The sequence below is a fragment of the Canis aureus genome, chromosome 1, assembly GCF_053574225.1.
Source record: "Canis aureus isolate CA01 chromosome 1, VMU_Caureus_v.1.0, whole genome shotgun sequence".
In the NCBI taxonomy this organism is placed as follows: Eukaryota; Metazoa; Chordata; class Mammalia; order Carnivora; family Canidae; genus Canis; species Canis aureus.
The window spans coordinates 48380352-48407489 of NC_135611.1; the positions used below are offsets into that span (position 1 = coordinate 48380352).

Genomic DNA, 27138 nt, shown 5'->3' on the forward strand with positions numbered 1-27138 from the left:
AGGTATCAAGTTGTCTTACTGTGCTTATAGTTAGCATTTCCTAGAGACTAATGATATTGAGCATCTTTTAATGTTCATTTTCCATTTGTATATTTTCTTTGGTAAAAAGTCTGTTCAACTCTTGTACCTTTTTTTCATTTTTTCATTTAAGGAGGCTCCTCACCTAGTATGGAGCTCAACGTGGGGCTTGAACTCATGACCCTGGATTAAGACCTGAACTGAGATCAAGAGTCACATACTTAACTGACTGAGCCACACAGACACCCCAACTCTTTTACCTTTTAGAAAAGATTGGGTTGTTCTTGTTTTTGACTTGTAAGAGTCAGATCCGGACAATGTCCATTACATGCATTAGGTTAATATGCTTTTTAAAAATCTTTTAATCTATAGATTCCTCATCTCTTTATTGTTTTCCTCGCATCAGGAAAATCCAAAACATGAGAAATTCTATGAGGTAAATAGATTTTCCTAATGACAACCCCTCAGGAGGTTGTTTGATATGTTTTTCTGTGTTTTGTACTTTTTTATACTAGTTGTACAGGTCTAGGAACTTATAGTTTGAGGGGTTTTCTTGTACTAATTTATGGGGAATGTCGTGTATGCCATCAGGAGGTATATATGATTTTCTGCCTTTTTGTGATGTTAAAATTGATCAATTTGTTAAGGGTCTTTATTTGGATATTCATACTATAGTCTCATCAGTCTTCTACCTAATGATTTTAGTGACATTAACAATCATTGCCTAGAGGCATTGTTTCAGTAGTACTTGCAAAATGCTGATATCCTAATTTTGTCATTTCTTCTTTATTAACTAGAATACTCGTACCAAGAAAAATTTGCCTTGTTAACTAGTTGTTATGGGGTATTGTTTGCAAGTAATGGCAGGCTAAGTGTAGGTTTGTTTTTTTTTCCCTTTGCTTACCCATTTTCAGAGTAATATGTTCTTATACCATTCTTCAGAGGTTAACAGTGAGGATTATTTTGTTTTGTTTTGTTTTTTGAGATCATGAACTAATGGATTTTAGCATACATGAATTTTAGCATAATTGTCTTGATGCCTTGTATTAATTTTTTTTTTATTCTCAAAATGTCCCATCCTTGGTCAGTAGAAACCCTTCAGAGACCTTTAGCCTTTTAGGGAGTGGGGGAAGGAGCAGGAGAGGGAGAGAGAGAATCTTAAGCAGGCTTCACACCCACCATGGAGCTTGATGCAGGGCTTGATCCCACAACCCTGAGATCAAGACCTGAGCTGAAATGAAGAGTTGGATTCTTACCTGATCAAGCCACCAAGGCACCCCAAGTTCTAGGCCTTTTAATATTTGCCTTGCCTTCTGGAATAACTAGATGTCCTAGGCTTGTAACATGTTGATTTTTTTTTATATCAAAAGCTGTTTACCCATTCTAGCAATAATGAGCACATCTAGATCTTGGTTTAGCACTCACATCTTGGTTTCTCATACCATTTTCTAATAAAAGGAACCATACTCCATGAAGAAATATGTAGTTCAAGAACTGGAACAGGAAGTATAAACTATGAATCTAGAGCATTATGCAGTGTAAGAAAGTAAGGTGTGATACTCAAAAAAAAACAAATATATACAATGATGATAGTATGTCAAAGGGATACAAGAGCCAACTGAAATAGTTCCCAGTGGACAAAGCTGGAAAAATTTGAGCAACAAAATAAATGAATAGTAACAGATTATAACCCAAACTATAAAGTAATTATCCATGTGTCCATACTGATAAAATAACTAAATAAATGGAGAAGAATAGGCAGATCTCCCAGGCAGGGAAGTTATAAATAATTTATGTAGATACCCCTCCCTCAAGGAGGTGGAGCATAATTCACTACTCCTTAAGTGTAGGCTGCCTATGGTCACTTCCTTCCAAAGAGTACAGTGTGGAAAGAGGAAGGAGGAAAGAGTAACTTGACAGTGAAGAAACCTGACAAATGCTACTTCAGCCAGGTGAATAAAGCTAATACCAACATTTGCAAGTCATATTGAGAGTATAAACCAATGATGTGATGGGAATGGCACTTCACCTCCATGGTCATCCTTCCCAAACCCTTAACTGTTCCCTAGAATGGGAAAACATCAGAGAAATCTCAATTGAGGGGTATTCAACAAAATACCTCATGAGTCCTCCTTAAAACTGTCACCGTCACCAAAAACAAGGAAAGCCAGAAAAACTGTCATAGTCAAGAGGAGCCTAAGGAGACATGACAATGAAATACAGTATTCTGGATGGGATCCAAGAACAGATAAAGGACACTAGGTTAAAATTAATGAAAGTTGAATAAAGTCTGGATTTTAGTCCATAATTATCTATATTGGTCAGCTGATAGTGACAAATACACTAATGCAAGATTTAGTAATTGGGGCCTAGCTGTGGAGCATGTGGGACCTCTGTTATCTTTGTGATTATTCCATAAATCTAAAACTCATCTAAAATTTAAAGTTTATTTAGAGATCGATCAAATTGTTTACCCTTTGGCAATAACTTTAAGAACTAATATTTATATATTGCATCAGTGTCTTCAAATGCATTTATAATTCCTTCCTTTGAGTTTCTGTAGTTTCTAGTTAGGCAAGGGAATTCTTTTTTATGAGTGTTAAAGTCATATCTAAAAAACATATTGTACTACCACTGTTAGAACTGGGGAGGTAAAGATCAAGCTGAGAGTGATCTGTCTTACACTGACTGTTTTTCTTCGGTTTACTATTTCGCCACAACAGAGGGGACATGAGCACCATGTGAAGCCTGGCCTTAGCTTGGGGATCAGCACTATGTCTCTGCCCCACACAGTTTATGACCCTGAGGGGCAGGGAAGGGAGTCTGCTTGGCTGTTTATGATTCACGCAGCAGATGGGGTCATTCATGTGAGTGAAGAGCACTAAGGAGAAGCAGCCTTACAGGAAGATCAGTCCAGAGAACCATTAGGGAGATACTAAGTTTGTTGTCTGTTAGGCATCCAAGTAGAGATCTTGGATAGGATGCGGAGTAAGGGATTGAAAGTAAGAATTGGAGGTCCTTGATGCTTGGATTTAAAGATGAGACTAGAGGGATCCCTGGGTGGCGCAGCGGTATAGCGCCTGCCTTTGGCCCAGGGCGCGATCCTGGAGACCCAGGATTGAATCCCACGTCGGGCTCCCGGTGCATGGAGCCTGCTTCTCCCTCTATGTCTCTGCCTCTCTCTCTCTCTCTCTCTCTCTCTCTCTCTCTGACTATCATAAATAAATAAAAATTAAAAAGAAAAAAAGAATCTATAAAGATGAGACTAGATTACTAGGAAATCATGTAGGGTGAAGAGAGAAGGGTCATGACCCAGCCCTGGCACTCCCCAGCAGAGGATGGAGAGGGAAGAACAGCCAAGGCTGGCACCCACGGGAACACAGAGGCTGCCCCCTGCCTCAAAGTGGGACCACCTATGGTGCAGTTCATGCCTTAGAGCCCTCCTGGGATCAGGACAAGTCAGCGGGTCCCCAACCAACACCCCTTCCTTCAAGCACTCAGGAAACACCCTAGTAAACCATTAAGTGCAGAGAATCCTTTTCTCAGGCTCTGACTCTAAATGCCAAGTTATAGAGGGTTTCTTGAGGAGTGAGAAGAGCACCCTATTTAGTGGTAGCTAGCTATCATTCGTCCTTTTCCCACAACAAAACCTCCCCTTTCCAGACAGTATGGGCCTGCCTCACAGTAGCAGCTGTCCCCACAGCAGGAGTGCTCTTGCTGTCCCCTGCCCCATCTGACGGGCACTGAGTCTGTGTGCTGTGTCAGACAGGAAGTAGCTGCCTCCCTTGCCCAGGCTCAGGGAAGTGATGAGCACACCAGGGGTGGAGGAGGAGACCCACTGGCAGCAGCCCGGGAGAGAGCCCTTAGTTTTGCTGTCCAGCCGCCTCAGGGCTTACCTGCAGGTCCATGTGGGAGAGGCCCCTTTGTGGCCCCATTGGGGTCAGCTGTTTGGATTTTACAGCCTCTTTCCAGATCAGTCCATCTAAAGCCACAGCTGCCCCTTGGCAACCTCAAGGTGGCCTCCGTCTCAGGGCCTCTGCAGGCATGTGAGCCCTGCAGAATTCACTTTTCAAGCCAGAGCACGTTGTGAACAAGGAATGAAGAGGAATACACAGGAATTACCTGAATTTACCCTCAGTGGCTCACGTCTTTTGGCCAGCCAGAATCAGCCACCTTCCTAGCCTGTCCCAGTCTCCCAGGGGCTTCAGTATATGCTTCTCAAGGGCACTAGCTATGCCTGCCCTGCTCTCAGCCCTCACAGTGTAGGTGGTGGTGCAGATGCCTGGTAGTAACTACGGGATCCACAAGACCACTTGCTCCTTGGAGGAAATCACAAAGGCAGGTAGAGTTGGTGGGGAAATGGCATGGCATGGAGTAGTTATTTCACCCGAGCCCAGTGGAGGAGACCGGAGAGAAGGAAACAACCATGGTGTGTCTTATCAGAGCAAGAAACTAAGAAGTCCCAAGCTGGAGAGACTAAGTCTGTGGAGATTGATAAAAACCAGAAGCGAGATACATCATTTTACACCTGTTGGATTGGAAAGAATTGAAGGGGCTGGCATTATCAATGGTAGTGAGTATATAAGGTGAAGGTGAAGAGCTGATAGGTCATAAACCATTCTGGGCTCTGTGGAAGTTAACCTGGGAGCTCTGGAAAGGTGGAGGTGCATGTGACCTTTAATCCACTTACCCCAACTGCCCTTGCTCACAGGGGGGCTGGCAGCAGAGTGTCTAGAAGCAGCATCGCTAGCAAAAGCAGGAAGGAAAAAGGAAGACAGCCTAAATGTTTATCAGCTAGAGAATGAATAAATAAATTGTGTATTCACACAGTGAATATAAATGAGTTAGAGCTGTCCTCCAGGGGTGAACCTCACAACATGACACTGAGTTAAAAAACAGTTTTTTTAAAGCTTAAAAACATGCATAAATGTTCATTTTGAAGCTGGATGGTGGCATATGGAAGGTTATCATCCCAGTTGCATTTCTGTGGTATATGCTAAAATTTTTCTGAAATATTTAAAATTTAAAAAGAAAGTATGTGAAGATACATTTATATAATATATAAATATAACAATGCTTGTGAATTAAAAACATGAATTACCCAAGAAAGCAGTTTTTTCTTAGAGGAGGAAGGGCTGAGGTGTGGGAAAAACACACAGGGTTATTCAAATAGTCCTGCTAGTATTTTCCTAAGCTGAATGAGGAGAATACTTTGAGGTGAATTAAAAAAAAAACTTTTATATATATTATAAATACTGCCCAATAAAAAAAAAAAAAAAAGAAGAAGAAGTCTGGAGAATTTTCCACCTTCTCTCACTCTTTAATCTGTAAAATGGAGAGGTTATATTAATGGTAATACCTTCTTCTAAGATACTTGCAAAGATAAAATAAGCTAATGTATAGGGAAAGGATGCAAAGTATTGATTATTATTACTGCTAAAAGAAATGGTTCAAATTTCCCATCAAGGGAGAATGAGAAGCTGGAATTTGTTCATTGTGGCAAAATGTGGGGGAAGATGTAATCCCCCAATGCTAACATTTTAGTTTATTGCTTCTTAGTATAGTTTTTGTTTTCTTCTATCAGAACTAGAACTTTTTATAAAAGTTGTTTTTCAGAAATGTATGCATCTCAGAGGTGTGAAAGCAAGAGTACATGCTTATTAAGAAAGAAAAAATGAGATGGCTTCTCTGAGCAGTACCTCATGTGCTCCTTGAGGGCAGGGCATCTCTTCCATCTGTGTGTGTTCCGGTGAGCAGCACTCAGGTGGTCCCGAGTGTTAGATGACTACGGGCCAGTTTGTTTGACCTTGGGAATGGAGACAAGTGCCCAGAATAGGCAAGGAGACTGCAGCTCTGCCTGGACCCTTACCTATCTTGAACATGCTATGTGATCTCAGGGAGGCTGCTTCACCGCATTAACCTCCCTTTCTTCGTTGTGAAACTGAATCATTGTGTTAGCACTAAATTGGCTAAAGCCAATAACTCCCGTCTTCACCAAGATTTACGTGAGGTAAGTGGGACATGATGCTGGAAAAAAACATGCTAGTTCCTCATGGTAAGGGCTTTGAAACCTCAGTCAGTAGTGTTTGTGATTGAACATCCTTTCCAGTAAAATTTCTGCTCAGAAATTGGCAGCTGAGATTGAATGGGAAAGGATGGAAGTTAGAGCCATCCAGAGTATTCTTGCCACTGAATTTTGAGGTATGTACAAATCGGTGCCTGAAAGTGGTCAGGAGATGAAGGGGCTACATGTTGGATTTCCTATAGATTGCTTTAATATATCACTTTTATGGAAGACTGCTACGGCCACTGAGTGGATGAGAAGGCCGAGATGGTGTTTTGCATTTCTATCAGGAGACCTGGTAGAGTCATTTTTCATAATGCAGCCCTGCCTGAAAAATATAAATGCTATCTAATGAAAAGATGTGTTATTTCCTAACAAGAAGATTTGGAAAACATCAGGAAGAAAGGTGTAGCTATGAGTTTCCTGGGGAGTGTCTTAGAGAGGCTGGACCTGAGAAAGTCATCCCCTAACACATTCCCGTTCAGAACCGTGTGGAGGCCCCATGGTCCCTGGATTCCAGGCTCTGACCTCAGCCCTGTGTTCTCTGAATTCCTTTATTGTCTTTGCTACATTTCCTTCTGGAGTTCTTTGTTGACAAACTGAATGAATGCATGAATGAGGACTGGATTGTGGACATTTAAGTGAGAGAGGTAAGATTATGTAGAAATAAAAGTTGAAGTTTTTTAAAAATACTGTCGGTGTTTCAGTGGATTTAATGAGAAAAACTTCCCCTGCTCAATAAGAAAAAAAGACAACTGAATAAAAAAGGGCCAACAATCTGAATAGACGTTTCTTCAGAAAAGATACATAAATGCCCAATAAGCACTTGAAAAGATGCTCAACGTCATTAGCCATCAGAAAAATGCAAATCACAACCACTTCATATTCACTAGGATGGCTATACTAAAAAAGACACGATAGCAGTGTTGAAAAGAATATGGAGAAATTGGAATCTTCACCACCCTAGTGGTGCTGGGAATGTAAGTTAGTGTGGCCACTTTGGAAAACTGTTCCTCAAGAAGGTAAACATAGAATTATCATTTGCCCCAGCAACTCCACTCCCAGGCATATACCCCAAAAGAGGAAAACACGTGTCCATACAAAGACTTGTATAGAAATATTCATAGAAATATTCATAATACCCAAATGATGGGAACAACCCAGATGTTTATCAGCTGAGTGAGTATATGGATACAGTGTGATGTGTCCACACAATGGAATATTATTTGGCCATATAAATGAAGTAAATACTGTTGTATGTTTACAGCATGGATAAACCTTGAAAACATGATGAGTGAAAGAAGCCAGGCACAGAAGGCTGCATATTGTATGATTCCATTTATATGAAATGTCCAGATAGACAAATCAGTAAAGACGGAGGGAAAATTAGTGATTGTCTAGGGCTGGAGGTCCTATTGGGGGTCAGTGAAGATGTTCTAAAACTTATTGTGATCATGGTTGCACAGCTCTATAGATAGAGTAAAACCATGGAATTGTACATTTTAAGTGGATGAATTGTATGAATTTTGTGAATTTTTGTCACAAGCCGTTACCAAAGCAGTCTCATTTGAATTAGCCTTAACTTGATTTTTTTAAAGATCTTATTTATTTATTTGAGAGCAAGAGAGAACATGAGCATAGGGCAGGATGGAGAAGCAGACTCCCTACTGAGCATGGAGCCTGAAGTGGGGCTCAATCCCAGGACCCTGGGATCATGACCTAAGCCCCCCAGTTCCCCTCATTTGAACTAATCTTAACATCTTATTGTTGAGAGAGAATATAATTAAATCTACAGAAATATGGCTGATCACCATTCAGGAATAGTTTAGTTTAGAAAGATTTGTAGAATGCCTACTGTGTGCCTGGCGCAGTGCTGGGCTCCAGGAACATGAAAGCAAAGAAATTCTCAGCCGATGAGGAACTGAGATGTTTGAGGGAGTAAATGCAGAGCGTGAGCAGTGTAGAAGGTACTGCAGTAGTGGCAAGAGGGAGCTGTTGGAGGGACGCCTGAGTGGCTCAGCGGTTGAGTGTCTGCCTTTGGCTCAGGGCATGATCCTGGGATCCGGGATCGAGTCCCACATCAGGCCCCTTGTGGGGAGCCTGCTTCTCCCCTGCCTGTGTCTCTGCCTCTCTCTGTGTGTGTCTCATGAATAAATAAATAAAATCTTTTTTTTTTCTTTTTTTTTTTTTAAGAGAGAACTGTTGGAATGAAGGCATTCCCATCAGTGTCAAAGGGCAGAGGGTTATTTTACGCCAAAGGTGCCAGAAAGTGTGTGGTGGTAGTTATTTGTTAGGTACAGAATTAGGTGGGGCAAGCCGCAGGAGGTAGGTCTGGGAAGAGGGACTGACTTTCCAACCATTTATCGTCTGTCAAAGAAGAGGAAACTATACACATAAATACTGTGCTGAACTAGTCTCTATATTCTGAAAGTTTTAGCTCACACTTGAATAACCTGGAGCTCTCACTGAGCAGGTGTTTGCCCTGTGTCTGGCACCACGCTAACGTCCTTTCTCAACATACTCCTCACACACATTAGAAGGATGTGCTGCTGTTACCCCATGGGCAGAAGAGGACCCCAAGCCAGTCAGCAGGTTGCCCTGGTGAGCGGCAAGGCCAGAACTCGGATCCAGAGTCTGCGCTCCCACCAGAGCCATTCAAGGATCTTTGTGCTGGTGGGCATCAGGCTGGAAAACCACTGTGCCTGTTGAGTTTTTTCCAGCTTCTGTTTTAAGAAGCTTTTGGTTCTTTGTTAGAATGACTAAATGTATCTAAAGTTTATATCGTTTCTAAAACTCGTTTTGTTTTACTAAATGTATTTAAACATAAACTGGCACAATTGAACTTATTTCTGTTTCCCTTAACAAAAATTACGGAATAAGAAGAACTGAATGGTGATAATCACAGGGATTTATTACTTGATCTATTTATATTTAGCTTTCATCAAATTACATTCTGTTTAGGTTGAGGGAAATATTTCCAAACATTGGTGGTACTGGTCATTCATTGAGGTGATTTCCTGTATATTTCTATAAAATATAATTATACATATCTCCCAACATCATTTGAAGGGTTTCTGCCTGAAAAGATGAACATCCTTGAGATGGGTTAACTAACACTTGTGTATTCTCCCTAAAAATAGATGGGGTGTAGGAAATGAAGTGACTTATTTAGAACATTAGATTATATCCCAAATAGACCATCATCAGACCTGCCATATTTTTAATGTAGATTTTTGTACCTTTAATAGTCCTCAAGAAATATTTATTAATAGCAATAGCAATTAATAGCTATGAAATGAGAGAGCAACAGGCTTGCATTTTCTTGAATAATCAAAAACCTGCGTTAATATTTAGCTTATCTTCTGACTTTTTAGTAGAACACACCCTTCAGCTAGTGCCCTTAACACCCTACCTCTTTTGTGCCCAGAGTAAACTGGAGCCCCATTTCCTTTAAAAGAGAAGGGGAGCTCTGCCTCAGAATGCCTGGGCAGAGGCTGAGCACCCCGCCACATAATGTGGGTGACTGGACCCCTGGTTGGTAGTTTCTCAGTGCTCTGGTATGTCCTGACATTGCCAACCAGACTGGAAGGATTTGGAGAACAGGAAATAAGCTGCTGGGAGATAAGGCGAGCTGCTATGAATTGTAGACGAGAAAGGAAATGAGAATTCTAATCCAGGCAAACAACATTAGTGGTTTGACTTTATTTTTAAACCAAGAATCACTGGAAAGATTTCTATTCTCTAATTTAGGGGCGCTACTCACCTATTTAGCTACACTGGTTAGAATTCACAGCAAAGGTGTGTGAGTGGGGACTACGTTTTCGTCTCCTGCTGCATCTGCACTGATCAAGAATTACAAAAAGATGAAATTGAATCTGTAAACCCTTTCTTTTATTCAACAACTACTACTGTGTTGTCATAAGACCAAGGAATCTGTAAAGTAAAAAATAACTAAAATATTTTTTTGCTTTTGCTCTTTTGTGTCTGTGTCATGCTATGACTCCGCAGGCTGTTTTCATGAAGAAGAAGGGTTTTGTTATTGATGCTAACTTAATATTAAATCATATCTGGCAATGGATGTTAAAGGCAGAAAGGCAGAAGTATAGAAAATGTGGCCAATATTTATTTTGTACAATAAGATATCTTGTCATCAAATGTTATCTCTAGGGAGGTCATAGCAGATGAATGGGCTCTGTGTTAACCTAAGGAAATAATTTAAAAACTGCACTTATTTGTCATATTCCCTCCTGTGGTGGCCATTCTGAAGTACATTAGTGATTGTGGGCTTAAACAATGAATGTATGTCTTTAAGAACCAAATTGTAGCCACACACATGTTTGTGGATTGCTGTGCTTGGGACAAATCATCATTGGATCTGAAAGAAGTGTATGAAGTTGGCCTTTACTAACTGTTTGGAAATTATAAATTTTATGACACATTCAGTGTCATCTAGAGACTCTTATTGTTGATGATATTACTGGGCTTTTTTTAAAACTTCTATCAGTAATTTGGATAAAGAATTTATTTTTATTTATTTTTTAAATAGAGAATATAAGAAACTGGACTTTAAAAAATCAATCTGGATTTGTCCCCCTTCCCTAATCCACCTGTATTAAGACCCCCTCCTTTGTATGTTCACAACTCTGTAACTGCATTTAGAGCGCTATATTATGTCTGTTTAGTGAACTGAACTCCCTGAGTGCAGAAAAGTCTTAATCTCCTCAGCACCTACACTTCATAATAGGGAGGGAGGCAGACAGTGCTGGCTGTTGGACCTTGAAAATAACCTTCTGGACATAGTTTTTAATAATCTTTTATAATTCAAAGATATAAAAAAAATTCAAAGATATAATTGAGTAAGGATCATAACTTCTAATTATATATCACTCTTTGACATAATACATTCAGAATGACTGTGTGTCAGGATTCAAAGATGGGCTCACCTCTGTCCCTTTCCAGGGGCATAGCTCAGTGGGGAGGCGTGCGTGTAAGCCAGTAGTTCTGGAGGAGATGGAGGACATGCTGTGCTTGTGGAGTTGTGAGCAGAGTGAGGCAGCAGGGCCAGCAAAGAGAAAATGGGATTGGGGCCGCTGAGGGTGTGGTTGGCACCCGCACCCATGAAAGCTGACTCTGGCAGGGGAAGCCATCAACTAGGTGAGATTTGTCTGGTGATCACCGGGTCTCAAAGGGTTGCAACCTTACAACCATCTTTGATTTTTTGCAGAGGTTTCAAAAAGAGCTACAATATCCTTTCAGGGGGGTAATAATTTCCTCTTGAATTTTATTACGCATCTTGCAACAAGTGCTGATGCCACCAAGTGTGGCCAACCAAAGCTGGAGGCCTCTCCAGCTCTCTGGTACCTGAAAATCAACTGAAAGACTTAAAATCCGGTGTGCCCATGACACACGTTTGAGAGGCAAAAGCACTTTTGTGTTAGCCTGTAGTTTGGACACAGGACACATGGAGACCATTTATACAGGTGCTGCATGTTCACCAGGGTTGTTTTACTGGACATGAAGTCTTGGAGGGAGATGGGAGATTCAGATCTTTTTTACAAATAGCAGCTGTGCTCTTGCTGGTTAATGACAGTGCTCATTTGGCTGACACTCATTAGTATATGTCTGTGCATCAGTGGATATTCTGACTCCCAGATGGACTTTAAACTTCCCCAGCATGGGGTCTAGTGTTCCCCGCCTGGGCATTGGTCATAGAGTGTCACACAGTGTGAACCTAGGAATTACAAACTGAATGTCTGACTGAATGAATTCCTCATGATCACCAGCATAGGCCGGTGAACACTTGGGGAATGTTTACCACAGTGAAGGCAGGGTGTTGGTTTTGTGGTTCATGGGCTTCCAGGACCACTTCACAGTCAGTCCTGTGTATGTACTTACAGGTTTTACTGGGCTCTGTGAGCCCTGCCTTCAGGCTCCTTGGGCATTTACCTAATCCCACAAACCACCTACAGAAGGTCCACCTTTTGAATGAGGGAGTGATAGTTGAGAAAGATGAAAGTGATTTGTCCAGGATCATTTTTCAAATTAAAAAATTAAGTTGTTATACTCACAAATTTTGAAGCTTATAATTTCTTTGTATTTCCTCTGTGATAAGTAGTAAATAGCTTAGACATTTCAACTGTATTTTTTCTGAATTGTTTAAATGCTGAACTATTATTCTTGGACTTGTGAGAGGCAGGACTGGGTCTGGATGGGCTCTGGGTCTTTTCTGTTTTTTGGGCAATGGGCATTTTTGTGCCACAGTTTATTGTTTGCTCAGGTGTCTGCCATATGTCAGGAAGCTTTGTCATGGGAGGGTCTGGTTCCCTGTAATTCCACCACCTGTGGACTGTGTCCTTTCCCCTCTGCTAATCCCCACACCTGCCTTCAGCCATTCATTCCCCTTGACAATGACTTCCCTTTAGTTCTGAAGTCTGTCTCCTTAGAGACATAGTCCTGGCCCACTGCTTCATTCCCTGTGGTAAATATCTTCTTGGTTATTTTCTAGGTTGTGCTGGTGAGGTGGAATGAGCCATACCAGAAGCTGGCCACGTGTGACGCAGATGGAGGGATATTTGTGTGGATTCAGTACGAAGGGAGGTGGTCTGTGGAATTGGTCAACGACCGAGGGGCTCAGGTGAGTGGGCAGGAGCCTCTTCCAGTGAGACATTGCTGGAGAGAGAATGCCGAGCACGTATTCCTGGGCAAGTGGAAGCTTTTTCTAGAAATAGGTGGAGTGGAAATAAATAAAACTAGAATCCTGCTTTTCATTCCTCTTGAGTATATCACTTTATAAAAAGAGAAAGATCATACTTCTCTATTCAACTATTCTGCTGTTATGAGAACTCTCCCAAGTTTTAAGCTTTAATTAAATCTGTGAAATCATTTTTTACCATTCATTGTTGTGATGACATGTTAAATTTGGATCCTCTGAAGTGCTTATGGCATATCACTTTTTTGCTCCCTTTGAAAGGTATCTTCCCTGTGTTGTAATCTTCATAGTTCTCTAGCAGGGAGCTCCACAAGAACTGTTCTCACAACCTACTCGTCAAGCTGAGTTTTTAACACTCTCTTCTGTCAGGTTTCAATTAGCGTGGCCACCTGTTGTCATCCCTCAGCTCTTCCTTTCTGATACAAATTTGTTTCTGCTCTGAGGAGAACAGGCGCTCCAGGGACTCCCTGCTGAGCTGTGCTATTTTTAAAGCTGCTCCAGAGATTCTTCTGGTTTATGGTACAGATCTGGCTCTTCTCTCTTCCCCCTGTGATGATGGGCCACATGGAGCTCCTCGTCTCGTCTCGTGAAATTAAGGACACATGTCGCATCCTGAGGATTTAACAGAACTGTGGCTTCAGAACAAAGTCCTCAGGGGACCTTTCTCCATGAGGGCTTTCTTAGACTGTTTTACCACTCCAGGAATGGTTTCTCTGTGACTGCCTTTCTTATACATTTCTCAGGAAGTGGATTCTCACTCTCTTTGCTCCCATCTGTTGTTTAAATAAGCTATGAGCTTCCCAGTTTTAAAGATATGCCCAGTGAACTGACACAGAATTACAAGGAACAAAGATACTATTAGCAGTTACTGTTACGCGAAGGGTCTTTGTAAGTTATCCTCACAGAAGACAAATCTACCTCTGGGTAAAATAGAACATTCTCTTTTGTGTGAGTCTATTTGGTAGAGGAAATGTAATAATTTTGACTGACTATGAAAAGGCCTTACCTGTTCCCTGTATACCTCCATGGAGTGAAAGGAAGTAGAACCTACCCTGTTACTCTAACAGGCCATCTTGAAATAGAGCCACAGAGGTGGAAATCCCTATGACCATGAGAAGTTCATGCTTCGCGGAGGGTAGACATTGTGGGTCAAGAGCAAGAGCTCCAGAGTCAGACCACACAGACCAAGAGTCTCACTCTGTGACTTCTTAGTAGGAGATACTTAGGTTCTGTGTCTCAGTCTTTTCATTTGTAGCATAGGGACTCTAATGCTGCCTGTCTTAGAGGATCACTGGAGGGATTAAATAAGATTAAATATAGTAAATACTTCTGACACTGTCTGTACTTGGTATTTGTCATCACATATTGCTGTAGTGCCTATAGTGTAATGAGGGACTACGACCTCGTAGCCCCTGACCACAGAATGTACCTGCCCTTAAATAGCAGCCATAATGTTGGGGCACCTGGGTGGCTCACTTGGTTGAGCATCTGACTCTTGGTTTTGGCTCAGGTCGTGATGTGAGGTTGAGAGGTCGGGGCCCTGTGTTGGGCTCTCAGTAGGGAGTCTGCTTGAGATTCTCTCCCTCTGCCCCTCCTCTTCTGCTCCTCCCCCAACTTAAGTGTGCCCTCTCTCTTAAATAAATGAATAAATAAATAAACTCTTTAAAAAAAAATAGTCACTGGGTATTTATCCCAAAGATACAGATGTAGTGAAATGAAGGGACACCTGCACTCCAGTTTTCAATTCATAGCAGCATTGTCTACAGTAGCCAAGCTGTGGAAGCAGCCATAATGTCCTTTGACAGATGAATGGATAAAGATGTGGTATATATACACAATGGAATATTACTCAGCCATCAGAAAGGGTGAATACTTATCATTTACATTGACATGGATGGAACTGGAGAGTATTATGCTGAGTGAAATAAGTTAGTTGGAGAAAGACAATTATATGGTTTCACTCATATGTGGAATATAAGAAATAGTGAAAGGGACCATAAGGGAAGGGGGGAACTGAGTGGGGAATATTCGAGAGGAAGACAAACCATGAAAGACTCCTAACTCTAGGAAACAAAGGGTTGCAGAAGAGAGGGTGGGTGGGGGAATGGGGTAACTGGGTGATGGATATTAAGGAGGACACACAATGAGATGAACACTAGATGTTAATACTATATGTTGGCAAATTGAACTTAAAAAAAATTTTTTAAATTACTGATATAGCTCTTAAAAATTAAATATATAAATAGATAGTTGTCATGATGTCTTCACCAAGACTGCTTTCGGCCTTGAGGCAGCAGCACTTTGTGGTTTTCTGCAAAGTGGGGACTTCTCTGAATTCTCCTGTAAGGGTCTCTAAAATGCTCTAATTCTCCTTTCACCAGAGTGGGAACTCTTTTTCCTCAGTGATCGAGTCAGACTTGCCTTCAGACTTTGGACGACTGAAAGTCTCTAAAGCATTGCACTGAGAAAGACTATGAAGAAGAGCTAGGACAAACTCTAAGTTCCTGTCGTTTTCATATGTTGTCACTCAGTCTCCACAGGAACCCTACTGGGCAGATGCCAGTCTCAGGTCAGGGAAGTTGAGTAAGTTGCCCAATGAAGTTCATGGGTAGTAAAGCAGAATTTGAGCCTAGGTTTGAGTTCAGATAATCTCTGTCACACTGTCTCCTTCCCAGACATGAAGCTTTTTTCTCTGTAGCAGAAATGCATATATTCATAGTATATCCAAAAGAACTCAGACTTCATTACCATTAAAGAGTCCAGCCCCACCAGCCAAGCATCGCTACCACCACACTGTTTTCTCCTGACGGCAATCTCTGAGGACGGAACCTTCTGTCATTTCCATATAGCAGCTGTGTGATTTCCACTACCACCATATTCCTCAGCTTTTCCTTTCATTGAGAACTTGGGACAAAACATTTTAGAAATAAGAAAGGAAGGACGAATTTGGACCTGCAGGTGAATAAACTTACAGGAACCATAGAACACTTGGAAGCTCCTAGAATTTTACAAATGCCTGTCTCTGCCATGTTTGAAAAGTAATCACTATATGTAATCTGATGTGGATTTTTATTTAATTGTGCCGCTTGGAACTCTGATTCTGCAAACCTTGAAACCCACTGAGCAGTTATCAGCAGTAAATGCTTCTATCTGAGGAAGGTTTGGTTGCTTTGAATTGTGTTGCATCAGAACTTACCTGAGTGAAGAAACATCGTGCCTTGGTGACAATGAATCACTGGTTAAAGTAGTGGCTGTCTGTGTACCTGAAACAGTACCTGGCAGGAGGAAGGACAGTTATGTGGCTTGGGAGAGGAGGATCCTTGAAATCTACTCAGAGAAAAATAATACTTTGAGAGGAACTGACACCATGTTGCACAGTTTGACTTGCACTGTCACAAAGGAATCAAACATTTGGCAAAAGCTAAGTGATGCTTTAACAATTTCCTTTTCGGGAAATGATTATGAATCCTTTATTTCAAAAGTGAGTCTGGAACAGTGCATGCGTTATTGTATAGGATTAGTCACCAAGGATGGCTGTGCCCCACACAGCCATTGGCCGTTGTGATGAAAACTGCCTCGGGCTGAGATCTGACCAGGCTGGTGCTCAGACGCAGTTAATCCATGTCTGATGACGTGCTTAGTGAGGCAAGAGCACATAGCCCTCTGCCATCCAAAGGCAACCAGAAGGAGGAGGGCTTCCTGCTTATTTTCTTTACAGCACTAGGTATCAGTTCCCTTGTCTCTCTTTTTCCAATTGTGGCATATTCTTATCACTCTATGTTGACCTAATTTAATAAACCCAATGAGTTCATGGAAACATCCTTTGTTATCATTTTCTCTGACAGCATGACTGGTGATGTCTTGGGGAAGCTTCTTTTCACTGGCCATACCCTTCCACCCTCTAGTAAGATAATTTCTAAAAAGAAATCTTTTTAAAAAGAGTATAAATCTCTCCCAAGATAAATTAGTGAGAGTACATATAAATAAATGGCATTACTTTTGCAAAATGCAAAGACTTTAAATTTTATAGCAGAATTAGTGTGTTATCTCTAAAAAATGTGTTTAAGTTTCTTAAGAAAAACTAGTGTAGTTAGTTGAAACACAGGGTCAGTGAAACCAAGGTTTTGAGTTTACCCTAAGCAAACAACTTTTTTCAGTAACCTCAGACCAGCTGTTCAAGAACTGTCTCACAAATCCATGCCATTGTCATGGTGGAGACATGCTAACCACTGAACACAAACTATAACACCTGCTGGGAAAACAGTAGATGTTCATGTCCTTTTGTCTTTTAGTGTTTGTCCATTTATTTTTATCTGAAATATCATATATCCAGTAATGTCAACAATTTTAAAGAAAGTTAAACATTTCCAAGTAAAAGCAACTTAAAACAGTTTTATGAATGGAAAGGTAGGCATAACTATAGATATTACCAGGTAATCAAAGGTACTTAAAAGATAATTCAGTGGGGGCAACAATAGTCATATTTTTTTTAATTGAAATGTAACTGACATATAACAATTTTTGTTTCAGGTATACAGAATAACAATTTGATATTTATACATGTAGTTGACCCTTAAACAACTGCAGTTTGAACTGCACAGGGCCAGTTATACATGGGGTTTTTTTCAATAAATACAGTAGTGATGGGGTGGAGCTAAGATAGTAGTGTAGCAGGAGGACCCTAGGCTTGCCTCATCCCTCGAACACAGCTAAATCACTATCAATCAAATCATTTTGAATACCCAAGAAATCAGCCTGAGGACTGACAGAATAAACTACACAATTAGAAGAGGCCACATCAAGAAAGATAGGAAGTGTGGAGACATGGTTTGGAGTAGAAACAGATTGCTGGTGCTGCAGAGGTGAGAGAGACTGGTTGTAGTGAAAAATGGGAAAGAGGAGAGTGGACCATACAAAGAGAACACTTCTCCCAAGCCATTGGCTGGGAAAATGGGAGGGACTGGTTTTCATGATTTTCTGCAACCAGGGGGCTCAAAGACTGAAGTTTTAGAGGTTGTGGCATGGCTGGATAGAGCCCTGAGGGTGCTGCCCTCCTCCTGCAGAGCAGGCAGGCAGGTAGCCCAGGACAGATGGCAGGATCTGAGGCTCACCTAAGAGGCACAGAGAGAGACTATCCCTTCTTCTTGCAGCGTATTGATGAGAGCTGGCATTGCCTCTCCAGGGACAAAAAAGCTGACAGGTCCCATTTCCCTCCCCACCCCTCAGCATAAGCTCAGAGACACCTGCTGAGGGTGGCTAACCCGGACACTGGCTCTGTAGCCTGCTTTGCTCCAAATCCCATACCCTTGTGCTCTGGCATGACTGCCCTTCTGGGTCAAACCTGCATCATCCCAGCACAGTCAGGCCCTCCCCCAGGAGACCCATGCAGGTTTCCCTCACCAGGTCCCTAAAGTTTAGAGTTTGAAAAGTCAGTTGGTTTGGCTGGGATAGAGCCCAAAGTGCACTGCACTGCTCCAGGCAGTCAAGCAATCTGGAGACAGACCATGTGAAAACAGAGATATGAAAAATGCCTAGGACACGATAGGAAATGATGTGCTCTTCTGGCAGGGCTTCCCTGAGAGCAGCAAGCACAGACTCCCCCTCCCAGGACAAAGATGCTGGCTGATGCCCATTCCCCCTCCCCTGCTTCTCTGTATAAACCAACCTCAGTAAATAGCATAGTGCCAACACTGCTTGACTAACCTCTTTACACCAAGTCCTGCCCCCTGTGCTGTGTTGGTACTGTTTTTTTTGGGCAAATGTCCCTAATGGCCAGCAAACTGGGCCCTTTCCCCAGAAGATCAGCAGAAACCCACACACACACCGTGTCTACCCACCATAGAGTTCTACAAGGCCTCTTTTCTAGTGGAAGTAGCATCTGGTCTCATTAACAAGCACGTTAGAGTACACCTACTTAAAACTCACCACACTCTGGCCAAGATCCAAACACTGTCCATTGTAAGCAAGGCGAGCCTCTGTAGAAGGACCTGAGGGATAGAGCAGCCAAATCACAGCAGCCGAGTGCATACAGCATACAGTGAGACAAAAGAAGTCCCTAACTGAAAAGGAAAAGACCCATAAGGTTAGTAGCAGATCTCTCCACAGAAACTTTGCAAGCCAGAAGAAAGTGACATGATATGTTCAACATGCTGAATGAGAAAAATCTGCTGTCAAGAATACTCAATCCAACAAGACTATCATTCAGAATAGAAGGCAGATAGAGCTTCCCAGACAAACAAAAACTAGAAGAGTTTGTAACCACTAAACCAGTCTTGTAAGAAATATGAAAGGAGATTCTCTAAATGGGGAGGAAGCATCAAAAGTGACAGAGACTAGAAAAGACAAGAGAAAATCTTCAGAAACAACAAAACAAGTAATAGAATGGCACTAAGTACCTATCTATCAATAATTACACTGAATGTGAGTGGATTAAATGCTCCAATCAGGGACACCTGGATGCCTCAGCGGTTGAGTGTCTGCCTTTGGCTCAGGGGGTGATCCCAGGATCCAGGATCGAGTCCCACATTGGGCTCCTTGCAAGGAGCCTGCTTCTCCCTCTGCCTGTGTCTGCACCTCTCTCTCTCTCTCTGTGTCTCTCATGAATAAATGAATAAAATCTTTTTTAAAAATGCTCCAGGGCAGCCCCGGTGGCCCAGCAGTTTGGTGCCGCCATCAACCCAGGGTGTGATCCTGGAGACCGAGGATCGAGTCCTGCATCGGGCTCCCTGCATAGAGCCTGCTTCTCCCTCTGCCTGTGTCTCTGCCTCTCTCTCTCTCTGTCATAAGTAAATAAATAAAATACTTAAAAAGAAAATGCTCCAATCAGAAAACCTAGGGTATCAAAATGCATGAAAAATAAGACCCATCTATATGTTGCCTACAAGAGATTAATTTTAGACCTAAAGATACTTGCAGGTTGAAAGTGAGGGAACAGAGAAGATTTATGATGCAAATGATGTCAAAGCCAGAGTAGCAATGCTTATATCAAACAAACTAGATTTTAAACCAAAGACCGTAACAAGAGTTGAAGTAGGGCACTATATCATAATAAAAAGAGGCTATCCAACAAGACGATGTAACAATTGTAAATATTTATGCACCCAACTTGGAAGCATCCAAATATATAAAACAATAACAAACATAAAGGAACTCATTGATAATAATACAGTAATAGTAGGGGACTTTAACAACCACTTACATCAATGAACAGATCATTTAAGCAGAAAATCAACAAGGAAACAATGGCTTGGAATGACACACTGGACCAGATGGGATTAACAGATATATTCAGAACATTTCATCCTAAAGCAGCAGAATACACATTCTTTTCAAGTGCACATGGGACATTCTCCAGAGTAGATCACATACTAGATGACAAATCAGGCCTCGATAGGTACAAAAAAATTGAGATCATGCAACACATATATTTTGACCATAACACTATGAAACTTGAAGTCAGGTATAAGAAAAAATTTGGAAAGACCACAAATACATGGAGGTTGAATAACATGCTACTAAAGAATGAATGTGTCAACCAGGAAATTAAAGAAGAAATTAAAAAATACATAGAAATAAATGAAAATGAAAACATGATGATCCAGAACCTTTGAGTTTGCAGCCAAAGAACTCCTAAGAGGGCACTATATAGCAATACAGGCCAAGTAAGAAAAATCTCAAACAACCGTACACCTGAAGGACCTGGAAAAAGAACAGCTATTGAAGCCTAAAGCGAGCAGAAGGGAAATAATAAAGATTAGAGCAGAAATAAATGATACCATTTGAAAAGCAAGTGTCAGTGCATTGCTAAGTGCTTCACACATGTGAACTTCACACATGTGAAAACAAAAAACAATGGAACAAAGCAAGGAAACCAGGAGCTTGTTCTTTGAAAAAAAATTGTTAAACACCTAGCCAGACTTCCCAAAAAGAAAAGAGAAAGGGCTTGGTAGAGTAAATAAAATTACAATGAGAGAAGACAAAAACTAACACCATAGAAATATAAACAATTAGAAGATTATGAAAAACTTGGACAAATGGAAGAAACGGACAAATTTCTAGAAACATAAACTACCAAAACTGAAACAGGAAGAAATAGAAAATTTAAACAGTCTGATAACCAGCAAAGAAATTGAATCCATAATAAAAAATACTCCAACAAACAAAAACCCAGGGCCGGTTGGCTTCACAGAGGAATTCTATCAAGCATTTAAAGACGAGTTTTAATACTCTTCTTTAAATATTTTTATCAGGGATCCCTGGGTGGCGCAGCGGTTTGGCGCCTACCTTTGGCCCAGGGTGCAATCCTGGAGACCTGGGATTGAATCCCACATCGGGCTCCCGGTGCATGGAGCCTGCTTCTCCCTCTGCCTATGTCTCTCTCTCTCTCTCTCTCTCTCTCTCTCATAAATAAATAAATTTAAAAAAAATAAATATTTTTATCAAACTATCCCAGAAAATAGAAATGAAGGAAAACTTCCAAACTCAGACTTTTACTTTTTGAAAGCTGCTGTTAAGAAAAAGAAAAGCAGGGGCAGCCCCGGTGGCACAGCGGTTTAGCGCCGCCTGCAGCCTGGGGTGTGATCCTGGAGACCCGGGATCGAGTCCCACGTCGGGCTTGTTGCATGGAGCCTGCTTCTCCCTCTGCCTGTGTCTCTGCCTCTCTCTCTCTCTCTGTGTCTCTATGAATAAATAAATAAAATCTTTAAAAAAAAAAAAAAGAAAAAGAAAAGAGAAAGAAAAGCAGGTGGCATCTGGGTGGTGGAGTGTCTGCTTTTGGCCCAGGTCGTGATCCTGGGGTCCTGGGATCGAGTCCCACATCAGGCTCCCCTGCAGAGAATCTGCTTCTCCCTCTGCCTATGTCTCTGCCTCTCTCTCCTGTGTCTCTCATGAATAAATAAATAAAAATCTTTAAAAAAGAAAAAGAAGAGCCCCAGAGTAAGAGAAATTATTTGCAGCATACATATCTGATAAAGGATTATATCAATAATAAGGTTGAAAACTTACATTCATATGTATGTAGACCTAGTATATACATCTATATATTTATACACACACATAAAACACATATATATGAGTGAATAAGGGAATAGATACACATAGCAAGGGATTTGAAGAGACATGTCCCAAGTGATGATATGCAAATGATCAATAAGCATGTGAAATGATGCTCAACCTGACTACATTGAAGAAATGCAAATTAAGAGCACAGTGTTCTATCGCTACATACAACTAGAATAGCTAAAATAAAAGACCGACAACACCAAGGGTTAGTGAGGAGTGGACCTGCTGGTATTCTCATACACTGCTGGGAGTTTAAAAAGGCATTACCACTTTGGAAAACAGTTTGATAATTTCTTATGCAGTTAAACACACACTTACCAAATGATCCAGCGGTTAATTCCACTCTTGCATATTTACCTACTCAAGAGAAATGAAACCATGTTTCTACAAAAAGTCTTGAACATGAATGCTCATAGCAATTTTATAATAGCCAAATACTGGAAACAACCTAAATGCCTGGCAATTTGGGTAGCTAAATAAGTTGTAATATATTTATACAATGAAATACTACTCGTGTGAAAAGGAGTGAGCTGCTGATGCACACAAGAATTTAGAATACTCTCAAACCATTGTGCTGAGTAAAAGCAGCCATACGCAAAAGTGAACATAGTATATATAGTTCCATTCATGTAAAATTCAAGAATAAGCAGCTAGTGAGAGAAATTAAATCACTGGTTGCCTTGGACCAAGGGTGAGGGTAGGGGATTGACTTCTCAGGGGAACTTTGTTTATTATATGTAAATTATACCTCAGTAAAGTTAATTTTTAAAAAGATAATACGATCAGCAACTACTTGCAAACAGTTTGGTTTTTTTTTTGTTTTTTGTTTTTTGTTTTTTGTTTTTTTTTTTAAAGATTTTATTTATTTATTCATGATAGTCACAAAGAGAGAGGCAGAGAGGCAGAGACACAGGCAGAGGGAGAAGCAGGCTCCATGCTGGGAGCCCGATGTGGGATTCGATCCCGGGTCTCCAGGATCGCGCCCCGGGCCAAAGGCAGGCGCCAAACCACTGCGCCACCCAGGGATCCCTTGCGAACAGTTTGGAAAACTTACATAAACTGGAAAAAAATTTTAAATAATTTAATAGAACTGACTCAAGAAGAAATAAAAAGCTTAAATGCTTGACTAGTACTAAAACTATTAAGTAAACTGAAGCAGTAGTTAAAAATCTTCCCACAAAAAAATTGAGACAGATGGTTTTATAGCCATGTTATACCAAACTTTCAAGCAACAGGCAGTCCCAGTTTATACAAATTCCTTCAGGCAGTGGAACAAGAGGAAGTACTCTCCAGCTCATTCTGAGAAATCAACATAACCTTGATAAATCTAGACAAAGACATTACAAAAAAAGCCAATCATAATTTTATTTCACTCATGAATACGATTGTAGAAATTCTAAACTCATTAGTAAACCAACTTCCACTGTGTCTATAAAAGACAGTATTTCACCTCCAAGTTGAGCTGCTTCTAGGCATGCAAGAGTAGTATAATTTAAGGAAATCCATAGAAGTAATTCACTACAATAGTAGATTAAAAGATTTTTAAAATGTGGTTACTTGCATAAATGCAATAAAAACGCATTTGGTAAGTATGTGTAATTTTTCCAGTTAGGTTTTTTTTTTTTTTTTTCATTTTGATTAAGGGAATATTGTTAGGAAGATTGAGAAAGTTAGATAATCAGAAACTGAGAACTTTACCATTTTGATAAGTGACCCAGAGACACTAATGGAGACTCTGTTACTGTAGGTGGGAGGCCATAGAACAATGGCAAAAAGCAAGGACATTGGATCCATAAAACCCTGGGTCATTCTTGATGCAGCCTTTCACCAGCTGTGTGTAATCAAGGAGAAGTTATTTATCCTCTCTGTGTCTGTTTTCTCCATAAAATGGACATGATAACACCTCCCACGAACAAGGCTTAAAGAACTAACATGTGTGAAGCACTTACCACTGCATTGACACTTGCTTTTCAAATGGTATCTTTTATATTATATATTTGTGTTAAAATATAAAATGTATTTTATATATTGTTCTCTTTGAAGCTGGCTGACTCATAGCCAAAGGCTAAGTTAATGACTATAGTCTTTAATAAAAGTGCTTTCCCTTTCAGATTACAAATTGACACCTTTTGTCTCTGTGTGTCTCAAAGGTGAGTGATTTCACGTGGAGCCATGATGGGACTCAAGCACTTATTTCATATCGAGATGGGTTTGTCCTGGTTGGTTCTGTCAGCGGACAAAGACACTGGTCATCTGAAATCAACTTGGAAAGTCAAATCACATGTGGCATATGGACTCCTGATGACCAACAGGTAAAGCCTCTTGAATACAGGTGTAAAATTTTAAAACTGTGTGAGCAGAGGATGAAATGAATTGCATATAGATCCACAGGGAAGGGTTGGGGCTAGGGGAAGCTGGCTCAGAAGCCTCTTAAAGAATCACTAAGGTGAAGAACAAAGAACATGTCCAGGTCAAAATTAAAATAACAACTATAATTGAACCATAGGTTGGAGAAATCATATTTCCTGTCGATATGGTAAACATTGAGTTAACGTTTTAATTATAGAAAATATTCATACAAATATGCTTTTAAATCTACATAAATCACCAGTTGGTAAAGGCATAGTAGACATAATGATTCACCAAAGTAATTCAACTAGTCAGTATTCATATGGTAGAAAAGTATGCATTTTCAGGAGAAAAATGCAAAATAATATGGTGAGGGTATAGTTTCACTTATTTGCAAAAAATAATAAAATTATACAGATGATACACTGGTTAATGATAAGAGTTCAATCCAAGGATTCTTATTCATTACTGGTAATAATGTGTATTAGACCTTTGGGTAAGCAATTTGGGAGAATATTTCAAAAGTCCTAAAAATTGCCCACCTTGGTCTAGTGATAGACTTTAGGAACTTATTTAAAAGAAACAAAAGGGAAGAAAATAGAAGTTATAGTTCTTAGAGGATTATTTATGATAGTAAAAATTTGGCAACAGCCTATTTGTCTAAAAATAAAATGGTTGAGTAAATTGTGGTATTACCACCAAAAGGATTATAGAGAAAGTTGTAGGTTGTAGTTATGAAGACAGTGGTATAATCTGGAAGAGCTCTTATGATATAATGTTGAGGAAAAAAAATCAGGATATGAAATAGGGTATGTGATATGATTACTATGTAATAAAACAACCAAAAGAAACCCATCCACATGCTAGAAAGACCTGGAAGGAGACAAAATGCCATGAGTAGGCTGTTTTACAGTGATGAACTTTTGGTTCATTTTCTAAACCCAGTTTTAAATTTTTCTTTAATGTATCTGTTCTACTTTCATGATAAAATAATATATAATAACCTAATAAAGTTATGTGTTGGTAATTCATTTTTTAAATTAAAAAGTTGGGGCAGCCCAGGTGGCTTAGCGGTTTAGCGCCACCTTCACCCCAGGGCCTGATCCTGGAGACCTGGGATCTAGTCCTGCGTAGGGCTCCCTGCATGGAGCCTGCTTCTCCCTCTGCCTGTGTCTGTGCCTCTCTCTCTCCCTGTCTGTGTCTCTCATGAATAAATAAAATCTTTAAAAAATAAAATAAAATAAAAAGTTGACCAGGTAAAACTTTTGTAAGTATAAAGCTTGTGTTTTCCAGGGACAACAAAATCCATAAAATGCCAGGACGTTTCATAGCAGAGATTTTAGCTTAATATTGGTAAAAGTAAGTGGTATAATAAGGAACCATAACTTTTTCCCATTTTTTGAATTTCCTTCTTTCTTTTTTGAATTGCTTTCCACCAATCATAAACATTCCATGTTTCCATTTTTTTTTCCCAATGGTCAATACTTTCTCTTTCTTCTCAAAATTTCTGTTATGAGAGCTACAAAGAAACAGTCACAACTCGAAGTTTCTTCAATGGCTCTGAGGCTCCTAAGTATCTAGGAGCATATATGTGTAACTATACGAAGCATTTGCATTCATTGTGACGTTGTGGTTTTGTAGATGTTTACTGTCCCTAGAGTCTGCTCTGAGAAGTCTGCTGCAGCCTTGCACAGACACCTCTCCCTGCAGGTTTCCTCCTCTGTGATGAGAGGTGTGAATGATTTCCTGCCTGTTTCCTGGGGTTTTTGTAATGATCAAATGAGGGAACACTTGTGAAAGCACTTAAAAATGTCTAAGTGGAAGTTTTGGCTTCCCATTCTTCCCTTGCATTGAGGGATGGAATCTGGGAGGCTTATGTCACAAGCCCCTGATGAGCCATGCCTGCCAATGTTCCCAAGAGATAGCATACCTGGAGTAACATGCTGGGGCCACAGTAGGGAGGACTTGGCACCTGTCCTTGAGATGCTGGGGGCCAGATGAGGAGACAGACGCACAAATATCCTGTGCTGTGTCCCAGGAGAGCTGCTGGGTGTCATGGGCGTGACGGAGTGCAGATGGGCTGCAGCTCCTTGTCTCTGTAGACCTGTCTGCAGGACCAGAATGTAGCTTTAGCTGATGATTGGTCTCCCAGCCCACAACCTCTTTCTGAAGGTCTGCTTTTACTGGTCCTGTATTTGGGGCTAATGGGTAGCTCTCATTCAAGGAAAGTGCTTCATTCACTGCCTTTGAGAAAGGTTGCAGACCCCTGAAGCAATGAGGGTCCTTCTAAGAATTTAAAGTAGAGAAAAGATGTATGGGATACTCATCATATTTGAGCTGAGACATGAAAAATAAAATTCCTTCCTCTATGTCACTCTTTCATATCTCTTGCTTGGTTTGAAAATTATTAATGAGGAAAGAGTATGAAGACAATTTGAAATGTAGTGCCTTGAGCTCTTACATTGGGAGCTGGTGTTTAAAGCTATGCCTCCTCCATCTCAGTCTGTCTCTTCCCTTCTCCTGGAGAACCTCCTGCACTTGACCTGGAGTAAAACCGTCATCCAGGACAAAGCCTCTGCCTCATATCTTGAGAGAGTCCTGAGCATATAGGATTTTAGATTGCTTCCTAACTTTTAAAAATATAAGCAGTATTATTTTACAAGTGAGTTTGAGAGTCTAGCTATTTTCCTACCTGTATATTTTCTTCGGTTTAGAGTGGCATTTCTATACCCTTTCGGGGATTGTAGACTACTTCAAATATCAGATGGAAATTGGGAACCCTTTTCCTGGAAAAATGTGTATATGTACATGTGTGATTGTATTTATCACTTTGCATAGAATGTTGGGAGCTCATAGGATTCCATGCATGAACTCTTCCTTCGTCCTTCAGATTCTTCATCTAGACAGTCTAGAAGTGACATTTGGTATAATCATCCCC

At 40.6% G+C, this 27138-nt stretch overlaps 1 protein-coding gene across 5 annotated transcripts in view; it reads left to right on the top strand.

Annotated features, from left to right (window-relative positions):
• The window catches only part of TULP4 (TUB like protein 4), a 224972-nt gene that overhangs the window by 135137 nt on the left and 62697 nt on the right, over positions 1 to 27138 (top strand). For all 5 annotated transcript variants that reach the window (XM_077898513.1, XM_077898548.1, XM_077898530.1 and 2 more), the window contains 2 exons: positions 12588 to 12716; positions 24002 to 24163. In XM_077898513.1, coding sequence (XP_077754639.1) covers positions 12588 to 12716; positions 24002 to 24163 — 291 coding nt within the window. The remainder of the gene's footprint in view (positions 1 to 12587; positions 12717 to 24001; positions 24164 to 27138) is intronic.